The 10,818-nt window shown below is 36.6% G+C and overlaps 1 protein-coding gene and 1 long non-coding RNA gene across 4 annotated transcripts; one reads left to right on the forward strand and one right to left on the reverse strand.

Annotated features, from left to right (window-relative positions):
- Positions 1-342: 342 nt before the first annotated feature.
- On the forward strand, positions 343-1,579 carry LOC127904343 (BTB/POZ domain and ankyrin repeat-containing protein NPR1-like). 2 transcript variants are annotated; one of them, XM_052447391.1, is made up of 3 exons: positions 343-485; positions 1,131-1,328; positions 1,447-1,579. In XM_052447391.1, exons 1-3 carry the CDS (start codon positions 392-394, stop codon positions 1,452-1,454), a joined length of 300 nt encoding a protein of 99 aa, XP_052303351.1. In that variant the 5' UTR covers positions 343-391; the 3' UTR covers positions 1,455-1,579. The 2 variants fall into 2 exon arrangements, with proteins under 2 accessions (XP_052303351.1, XP_052303350.1); XM_052447390.1 differs by lacking the exon at positions 1,447-1,579 and having other exon boundaries at positions 1,131-1,345.
- Positions 479-2,076, reverse strand: LOC112324328 (uncharacterized). 2 transcript variants are annotated; one of them, XR_008057406.1, is made up of 3 exons: positions 1,939-2,076; positions 746-1,717; positions 479-637 (listed from the first exon to the last, which is right to left on the reverse strand). It is a non-coding gene; the product is annotated as an uncharacterized LOC112324328 (long non-coding RNA). The 2 variants fall into 2 exon arrangements; XR_008057405.1 differs by having other exon boundaries at positions 479-653.
- Positions 2,077-10,818: the final 8,742 nt, after the last annotated feature.

Genomic DNA, 10,818 nt, shown 5'->3' on the forward strand with positions numbered 1-10,818 from the left:
ACCCTCCAACAACATCTCTTCAAATAAATATATGATTTACTCTGTTTTTTCAAGCAAAGATTTTTATTCATTATACTCTTGGGAGCAACGCCAAAAACGTTTGTGAGACATCAGTTTCTCTTTAACCTTTTTTTTTTTAATTTTCGATCAAGAACTAAAGATAATGCGAAAAGGTATCAAGTTAAAATACCTACCACCTGTTGATTTCACTGCTCACTTTAATATTCAGATTCAATTCACCAATATAAGACCCTTATCTTCTCTATTAAAAACTATATATTTCTTCTCTTTAATTACCAAAATATAAAATATAAAAAATTACAAGAATCTAATTCAAGATTGCAAGGAAGCGAACAAGGACAGGTTATGCACTGACATCTTAGAGAGGGAAATGAGAAGGAATACAATGGCCGGGAGTGCCTCCATCACTTCCCATACAATGGATGATGATCTTCACATGAAGCTGCTATACCTGAAGAACAGAGGTATATTGTTCTGCACGTGATAACTTTGGATCAAATCACTAGTCTTTTTGCTGAAGCCAGTGCATCGTTCATATGCACTTTCAGCTCCATGGGACTCGATTTTGCTTTTGGATTGCATTGAATTGAAAATTTGCTTCTTTTTCTGGCTTAATCTGCATAATTTTGTTCCTGTTTACAATTAGCTTGCCTTTTCCCCTAAGAATTTCAAGATTAATATGCCAAAAGCTGAAGTTTTTTGTTAGTTTACTGAAATCTCTTACTTGCACATAGAGAGAAATCCGGCAATGATATTTTCAGATACTCTGTTGAGATACCTACATATTAACAGTACTGATCTTCTTGCTGCTTTATCCGAGCTTTAAATTCCTTGGTTTGGGTGCTGGGGGTGTCCTGCTAGCTATCCTGTCTGCTCTTCTCCAAATAAGAGCTTTTATGCTCTTTCTATTTTAGTCTCCTAATCTACCATGCAATCTTGATGAAAATAGAGATTTTCTTAATGGCATTTGATGCGCACAAAGGTGAAGGCATCCCATTGATTTATGGCTTTAGCACCTTTTGTTCAATTATGATCTTGATTGATTCAAATGGATATCTACCATCGCTTATAATTAAATGTATGATCAAGTGTTGTGGTGTACATCACAGTGGCATTTGCAAGATTATTCTTCCCTACTGAAGCCAAGCTAGCCATGGACATTGGACATACTGCAACAACACCAGAATTCGCTGGTCTTGCTGCATCAAAAGGTTCTGACGGGAATTTGAGGGGGGCTGACCTAGATGAGACACCAATAATGCAGAACATAAGACTTCGTTCTAGGATGGAAGCCCTAACGAAAACAGGTACATGGAAACTATGAATCCTTCTGTTTCAGGAACCAGCATCAGGACATGTTATAATGTGTTATCATTACGAGAGTCTTAGAATATTTTAATCTGATTGAATCAATTGAATTCCCAGAAAACTAATGCAGGATATGAAGCCCCTGATACATGGACAATGGAATCTGGTTCAATCATCAATAGTATTTCGTAAAAACATTTTCAAAACTATTCAACTCAATAGGCACACTGAAAATTTTGCGAGAACCCACCTGGTGAGGTGTAAGACTCCATCAATACTGGCTTGTATAGCTCGGAATCCTTTGGCTGTACCATGTTAGAAGGCAACTCAAGAAAAATGTTCCTGATTAAAATTCCGCATCGAAAAGATTTCAAGAAGAGCTTCATGCCTGTTATAGCAGCAATGCAAGGACAATGGTACCAAATCAACAATTAAAATGAGAGTGATGAGCATTGTAAGGTGGCTTGATAGACACATCAAATGTCATGGAAACTTAATTGCTTGAATACGATGAAGTACGCTTTGAAATTGAAACAAGAATAATAGTTATATAATTATCTACTATATATCTATCCAGATGTATAGCAGATCAGAAACAAGGCAGCTTACCTTGTCCAGTTGAATAAACGGATTGACATGTGAAGCATCAGAGGAGGCTGGTTTTTCTTATGTTAATGGATTGTCATATTAAGCTCTGCTTCTTGGCACCTCTCTGTCTAGAGCCTCCCATCTAATTTTTCCAGGAAAAACCTGTGTGTGAGAGGAGAGCTGCTTGAGATGCAGCCATCTAAAGAAAGGTAAAAAAAAAGTGTTTGAAAACATTGAGCAAGTTTGTGCGTAGCATTACTGCTCTGGGCAGCCGGAAAATTAGAAATTAATTTTTTTAATATTTTAATATACTATTATCAAAAATAAATTTTAAAAATAAAAAAATATTATTTTAATATAATAAAAAATATTTTAAAAAACCATAAAAAATAGAATTAATTATTTTTAGTAACTATATGTTATTGTTCTAATTATTTTTTAGTTTGAATAAAACTTCTAACAAATTAGATTTTAATAGAAAAGAAAAGGTTCTATATATATATATATATAGATATTAAATTTTTATTTTAATCATAAAGTTAATAAAATTTTCAAAATATTCAAAATATTTTAATAAATACAACCAATCTGAATGTACGAAATTAAATTTAAATAATTATATAGAATTATATAAGTTTTTAGTTGATATTAATTTTGATCGATAGCTTATAATGGCATGAGAACATGAAAAACAGCGTTCAACGCCTCTCAAGATTATTTTTTAGGAAAAAAAAAAAAAACCTTCATTCTAAAAGAAAAATCTCTTCTCTTCTCCTCATCTTTCGTGCTCAATCACCCTGAAAAAAAAAAGCACAGCCACCACAATTCTGAAGGCTCGGCACCACGACCAGCGTTAAAACCCACCAAAAATAGTGGCAATAAGAGGTGCAGATGGCGGAAGACAGTGAACAACCACTGCCGATACCCACATCAGATCTCACCGTCATGAAGTCTACCTCCCTCAGTGATCGATTAAATGCGATTTGGTTTCATCAAATTTGGGTTTGTTTTGATTTATGGGAGGTTCTTGAGATGGGTTTGTGGTGGATAAGTGGATTTGAAGGAATCTGGGGAGGGAGAGAGAGTATTTAAAGATTGTTTTAGGATTTCAAGCTCGAAGATTGCTTGAAGATTTAAGTCAAAGACCTGAATCTTAGGCTTTTCTTACTTTATTAAAAACACTTTAGAAAAAATATGGTGTGGCCCACGATGGGCGGACCATCACTCTAGTGTTACTAAAATTAGAATCACGAGATCAAATTTATAAAAAAAATCAATACAAAATGAGCCTTTAAACCCAAACGCAGCGAGATACTCAGTTCACCACATTCCTTCTCGAGAAATTCATAGTACTCTTATTTTTATTCTTCAATTGATAAACACAAATGTTTTGCTCATGTTCTTTCTGACTATGGATACAACATATTACTCTTATTTGAAGACTAAACTCATCTTATTATTAATTTGATAAAGATTGAATAATCCCTTGATCACCAGTCTGTGCATGCTGGTGAACCTCCTTAAAGAGCATGAATCCCATGCTATGGAGTTGATGCAACTAAAAAGGACCTTAACTGCTCAAGCTCTCGCTCTTTACGCTCAAGCTCTTCGTCTTTATATGCTACCGTCCTTTTCAGTTCTTTCACCTCCTTCAAAATAGTTGTCATTTTGGAACTCAGCATGAATAATTGCCAGATTTTTTATTAATCTACGCACGCAACTTTTTCTTATTCAAAAAATAGAAATTAGGAGTCCTATGAATTTCAAGTTAATTTTCTCATTCCAATATATAGAGGTAATTTGACTAATTTCCTATTGTTAATCAATCAACGTTTGCTAGCAATTAAGTACGCAAATTAAGTGCAACTTTGTGTGGTGTAAAAATTCTGCAACGCAACATGAATATGGCTTTAAAAATTAAGTATTTAGTATTGTGATGAAATATATTTTATTTAAAAATACATTAAGATATAATTTTCTAATGAACAATGTATTTTATTTAAGGAATAATTAATACAGACGTCCAAGCTAAAAATTATATGGATCTTTATTAAAAGTCTACCTCCAATAAAAATAAATATAGAGGATTGAAAATTAATTTCAATGAATGTGAAGGCAAGTATAAAATTTAGAAGGAATCGTGGAGGTAAGAGGTAGACCTCTATTGCCATGCCCAAGAGGGTTGCATCCAGTCATATAACTTGATTTAAAATCAAATAATTTTTATGATAAAAGATTAAAATAAAAAAAATTTAATTAAAAAAAATCAAAGTTGGTATAAAAATAAAATTAAATCTAAATCTATAATTAAAAAAATAACAATTAAAAACTTTTCTATAATTGTTGCCTCGGACTTGACAAATATTCATGCATTGTTGTAAAACAAAGACGTGTGCAGTAAAAAGCCAGTGGCCATATAAATAATTGGCTGTGCACTGTTCCATTCGACACTTTACCTGAGGAAAAGAATAGCGAGAAAGGAAATTGGCATCGTACCTCAGTGGAACTTGACAGTGACATGTCTGTATTATCTCTCAGATATCTATCAATGGCCTCACGATATTCTTCTCCCTCCTTTATATTTTTTGTTGAAAATTACGGTGAAACATCATTCAGATTGTTGTCAAGAATTAAAGTAGTCATCAGTTAACATAATCAAATATCTAATATTAATAATTTATTCCATAGTTTTCTTAGACACAAAGATCAATATATGGTACTCGATGGAGATAATGTACTTGAGAAAGATTTTTGGTAGACTTACCCATGGCAATACCAGATCATGACCACGTATGTAATCATTTAATGAATTGTAGTCTTTTAATGAATTGTATTCATACTGTTCGCTCAAACCAAGATGTAGCATGAGAAAGCAGACATGGGTGAGCAGCTCTCCACCTCTTCTCAGTTGTTGAGCGTGTTCTTTCCATGGACAATGAGCTGCTGCATAAGCAAGCATTTCCATCCAAACTTCTTCGATTATCTCCCATCGCTTCTTAAATCCCAGCAAACGCAATTGCTTGGCGAGCCTATCCCCACCAGCTACCGCTAACTTGGTTTCTTTCCAGCGAAATTGAAACCGTATATCATCAATAACATATGATTCATAGTAGAACAGAATTGCATCTACAACTTCCTCCTTACTTATGATGCTATCCAAGTCTCGCAAGGAATGTAGATATCCCTCATCACCGATTCCTTGGGATAGCGTATCTGGTCTCATCACCAAAAGATACATCATGTATTCAGATAGGCATCTGCTTGTTTCATACTCTGAGGGGACATTGTTTGCATCTTTATCAACACAGTAACAGATCTCTGTTGCGATGCCAGACAAGAATGCTTCGACTGAATTCCACTTCAGTTGTGCTCCACTTCAAGTCCTGTAACAGTCCCTCTCTTTCCAGCACACCATCTCCTCTCTGACCAATTATTTTTCTTCTGAAATTCTTATCAATGAAATTGAAATCTTCCTTAATCTTCAGAGAGTTCTTTTGGAGGTGTCCGAAAATAAAATCTTGTAGTCCACCATTCATATCTTTCCGATTCACATTCATCTGCCTCATCATTTCATCGATTCCCAGAAATTCCAAGCATTTAGGTGGCTTGCTTTCAATGGAAGAGCTTATCAGGTTATACTGTGCTATGGATCTCGACCACCTCTCGCTTCTAGTTAACTTCCTTATCGGAGAATAAAGAGCACTACTCAGGGCGTTCCCTCCTTCATCAGTCAACCAGATCATTGTCCAGTCAGAGAAAATAAGGCATAAAAAAGCATAAAACTCGAGAAAAATAGCGGCCACAAACAATAAATACATAATTTGTTAAGTCGATCGTTGAGTAGGCATGCTTCTCAATCTTGACTTGGAAGGTAATAAACGAAGTGAAAGTGTGCAGAAAGCTGATAGAGCGAAGAATGATTCTAGCACGAGAGTAAATCAGGGCGCTTTACTATAAAGCATATCATATATTAATCCAAGCTCAACCTCTACCACCTTGAAGGCACCGCCAGCGGAATATTTGGACATAAGCAACTGGCTGAGCATTAGATCCACAAGGCTAGGGACAAGATCCTGCATCATAGACCTGGATATATAAGAAAAAATATACGCTTGACGAAGATAGTTTCCCTGCAGAGCTCGTAGACCAATTTCTTTTATTCTCTTCAGATGATAAGAACGCCAAAAATCAAAGAGATTAGAGTTTTTCAAACTCTTGGAGCATGAAGACCTGAGCATCCAAGTCCTCTCTGCATACTTTACAATGCCAACAATGAACATTGGAATCGCTATGAATGCGAGGATACCGCTAGGCCAAGACCTTGAGAAGACATAAAAAGCCACTCCGACTTGGACTACAAGACCAAGTAAATGCCTTAACCACAACTCGTTATCTTCAATCGAGTATGCAGTGATTGTGTCCGGGCCACCAAGGTGCAGGAGTAGAAAAGGTGCCCAAAATGCCTGGATGGAATTGTTTGCTTTTTTTGAACCGTCACCTGATGAATCTCCTTGGCTCCTGGCTAGATTACCCAAGGCAATGTTGGAATATTGCCAATTATGTGGCTGCCATTGTCAAAGAAGATGGCTGCCATGTGAGAGTCAAAGAGGGCTGCTGGTGCAGCATTTGCAGCCCCTTGACATTGTCAAAGAAGGAGGCTACAATGGTGGGTTGTTGGTTGCAGCCAACAACCATTGTCTAATGTCAAAGTTTGGTAAGTTTGACAACCATCATTGTTGACAAAGGAGCAAGAGGAGCTGTCATTGAAGGCTATAAATAGACACCAAGAGTGCAGCATAAAATGAGAGAGAGAGTCTAGTAGTAGAGCTACAAAAGAGAGAAGAAGAGAGAAAGAAAGAGAAGGGCTGCCACCAGCAGCCCTGCTGCCATATGCAGCTGCTGCCCTATGTAGCAATGAGAGATGGGAGTTGAGTGGATGTGATCCTCCTCCGTGTGTTGTATTCTTTCTCTATCTCTAATAATATTGATCTCTCCCGTGGATGTAGGCAATTAGCCGAACCACGTTAAATATTGTGTCAGTGTGCTTAGCCTCCTTTGAGAAATGATCATGAACACCACCATTCCGCAGGGGGAGCAGAAATCCCCAACAATTGGTATCAGAGCCACCACTAGTGGTTTCTCCCACCAACAAATTGGTATCAGAGCCCCGTTCGTCAGAAAACAGAAGTGTTTTGGGAGATATCCGAATTTTCAAAGTTGTCAAAAACAAGTGTTGATCATTCCACCGTGTAGAGCTCATCCATACGAACTCACTGCCGCAAAAATCAGCTCAATCGGACACCGGGGTGTGCGCCACACGCGTCGCCTGAAAGTTCTGTAACTGTAGCCCAGTCGCACCCACGCGCTCCAGAGGAAGAAGACGAGTGCCGTCCACGCGCACCATATTCGAGCCGTGTAAGCCGATATCCAGCCGAGCTGATCTTTAGCTGCAGCCGAGCCGATAGAATATTGCACAGAATATTCCCGGTTCAACCCAGCGAACCGCCCGACGCCAAGAATTGGGTTTTTGACCGGTTCACCCATTTTCTGACCTGATTTCTACAAAGTCAGACCGGTTCCCGACTATTTTGACCATTCCGGATCGATCGACAGTGTCTGTTTTGCCAAATTCAACTCCCAGAAGGAGATATAGTCATTCAAAGAGCAAAATGACTACAGAAAGTACACAAACACTCATCCCGAAGCTGACCAAAGACAACTATGATAGTTGGTGCATCAGATTAAAGGCATTCCTTGGTTCACAAGAGTGTTTGGAGATTGTACACTATGGTTATGATGAACCAGAATCCAAAGAAGAAGAAGATGCTTTACAAGAGGCACAGAAGCTAGCCCTGAAAGTCAACAGAAAGAAAGACAACAAAGCAAAGACGATCATCTATCAAGGTCTTGATGAAGACACATTCGAGATCATTGCTTCCGCTGAAACATCACATGACATATGGGAGGCTCTCCAACAAAAATACAAAGGTGCTGACAGAATCAAGAAGATTCGTCTTCAATCTTTGCGAGGTGAATTTGAGTTATTGCAAATGAAGTCCTCGGAGTCTATTTCTGATTATCACACAAGAATTATGGTGATAGTCAATCAGATGAGGAGAAATGGAGAAGCCATCGTCGATTCCCGAATTACTGAGAAAATTTTGAGATCCCTAGATCCAAAATTTGATTTTGTTGTTATCGCTATTGAAGAGTCCAAGGAAGTGGACAAGTTGACAGTTGATGAGCTTATGAGTTCTTTGCAAGCTCATGAGCAGAAGATTGTAAAGCGAAATGGAGATAAGGCCATCGAGCATGCCTTACAAGCAAAGTTGTCACTCAAAGAGAGATATGAGCAAGAGGAGACTTCAACAAGTGGATATACCACTCAAGCAAGAAGTCAACAATCCAGAGGAGGATTTCAGCAATTCCAAGGAAGAGGATCTTGGAATACAAGCTTTAGAAGAAGAGGTGGTAGAAACACCACTAGAGGAGGTCGAGGACAACAAGCATTCACTCCTAGAGGAAGAGGAGGCGGTTACAATGACCGTAATGCAGCTTCTTCTCTGTCATCCTTCTCTGCATAGTTGGCTTGCTCACATATCTCCAACGGAGCTTTCCTTCTGCATTCAGTGCTATAGTGCCCAAATTGATTGCAACTATAACATTGGATATTTCTCTTGTCCAACAAGAACTTGGCGAGAAATCTGGAGAACAGAAATTGCACGAGGGCACACGGAGATTGTGCAAGAGTACCCGTGATCCAACGAGGTACTGTAATAAGACAACAGGTGCAAGGAGAAGAAGTGTTCCCAGATGAAGCTCAGAGCAGAGACTATGTGTGAAGGTTGTACAACAGGAAGTCTCTTATGCTCTTGATGAAGACAACATGTAAAGACCTTTCCAATACATACAAGGATGGAAAGAGAGCTGTTGCAGAGGCACCTAATTGAGGGGGTGCAAACGCCTGTGATAAAAGGCGACCGCCTATGATGAAAGGCGAATACACCAAAGAGAGTTGATGTAGGTGGAGCTGTCAAGCAGAAAGGCACAGAAGCTCCAAACATAGAAATCGAGGTAGAGGATTGCGAGGAGTATACTGCAAGTTTCTCTTTCTATGTAATCAGTGGCAGTTATCTCTCCCATAGTCCACATGGTGGTAGAGAATTTTGGAGCCACTTTGATACATCCCAGCTGAAAGAGGATGTGACCGCCTATGAAAGCCGAAGACACCTTAGAGAAGGTGTGAGGGTCGTGATATGAGCTCAAGTTCAGACCGCCGTATGACGACAAGCGGAGACACCTCAGACAGAAGGTGTGTGGGCCACAATATGAGCCCAAGTTCAGACCGCCCTATGACAACGGGCGAAGACACCTTAGAGAAGGAGTGAGGGCCATGAAAGGAGCCCAGTTCAGAACACCTCAAAGCTAATGTGATGGCTAGATATGAGTGGACAGGTGTATAGCCAATGAAGTGGTTATGATGAGTATGGATACAAACGCAGGATTGACTTTCATGCCCCTAGGCTAAAGATCAATGAGCTAGATAACATTTGCCTTGGACAATAAGTGGATGACTTGTGGAGCATTAAGACGCGACTGCTAGGAATGAGCAGAGGACATGCCTTTTTTAATTTATTTTGGTTTGTTTTATATTAGATTATCATGATCTCAAACAAACAACACGCATTTGATTTGTGCTTAATTTTATGATTTTATTTTTATTATCATATAATTAAGTAAAAAATAGTTTTAAATAACAAAATTCTTAGACTTAGTGGAGTTCTTAACTCAAACCATGAATTTGACAGGTTAAGTCGCAAAGCCAAAGTTGATCAAATATGTCGTCATTTTAATATTAAAAAAAATCATCTTGAATATGATAAAATAGGGTTAAAACACAAAGAACCTTAAAATTTTATTTTTATTTTTAAAATATTAATCTAACAAAGTTTGCCTCTCTACGAGGCTTATGAGAAATTTTATGGTGTTTAATCTATAACTAATGATATTCTATGAGTTAGTCTTTGAAACCTATTATAAAAATAAAAATAGATAAAATAAGGGAGAGAAATCCTATATATAGGTGTTCTTATTATTTTTGGTGGGACATAAATTGTATTTTCTCTCTTCTTTTTGCATGTTTTTTTTTTTTTATCAAAGTAAAACTCATAGAGTGACTAATAAAATACCACTAGTTACAGCTTGAGCACCATAAAATTTTCTATGGTTTACAATGCCTTTAAATAGACTAAAAAACTAACCTAAAATATAAAATAATAGAAATAATGTAAAAAAAAAAAAACCAAACCACATGAATCCATCTAATTTTCCTTTTTTCACTACTCTTTGTTTTGTTTGTTCTCTAGTGATTGTATTAGTTAATGTTTGTTTTTGTATTTGTAATTGCATTTGAGTGTATTTGGTTTAAAAAATATTAAATTGATGATTTTTTAATGTTTTTTTAATTATTTTGATATGTTAATATCAAACATTAAAAAATCTTAAAAATTATTTTAATATATTTTTAAATAAAAAATACTTTGAAAAAATATTTAATCATAATAAGCCACCTTCTTTTGCTTAATTTAATCTGTTTGTCATTTTATATTAAAAAGAAGAAGAAGAAGAAGAAGAAGAAGAAAGTAAGGAAGGAAGGTGCTAATTTAATGCATAGCCTTTTCTTTTCTTTTCTTTCCTTTTATTTTCACTTGATATGAAACCTTCTACAGTCATTTTTATTTGTTGATAGCTTACCAAAAAATACTATCAATGAAAGTAGTCGGTAAACAATTTAGCGCACGTTTTGGATTATAATAATACTTAATTTTTAAAGTATTTTTTATTTAAAAATATATTGAAATATAAATTTTTATTTTTTAAAATTTATTTTTAACATTACAT

This window comes from Populus trichocarpa, chromosome 15 (assembly GCF_000002775.5).
Source record: "Populus trichocarpa isolate Nisqually-1 chromosome 15, P.trichocarpa_v4.1, whole genome shotgun sequence".
Taxonomy (NCBI): domain Eukaryota; kingdom Viridiplantae; phylum Streptophyta; class Magnoliopsida; order Malpighiales; family Salicaceae; genus Populus; species Populus trichocarpa.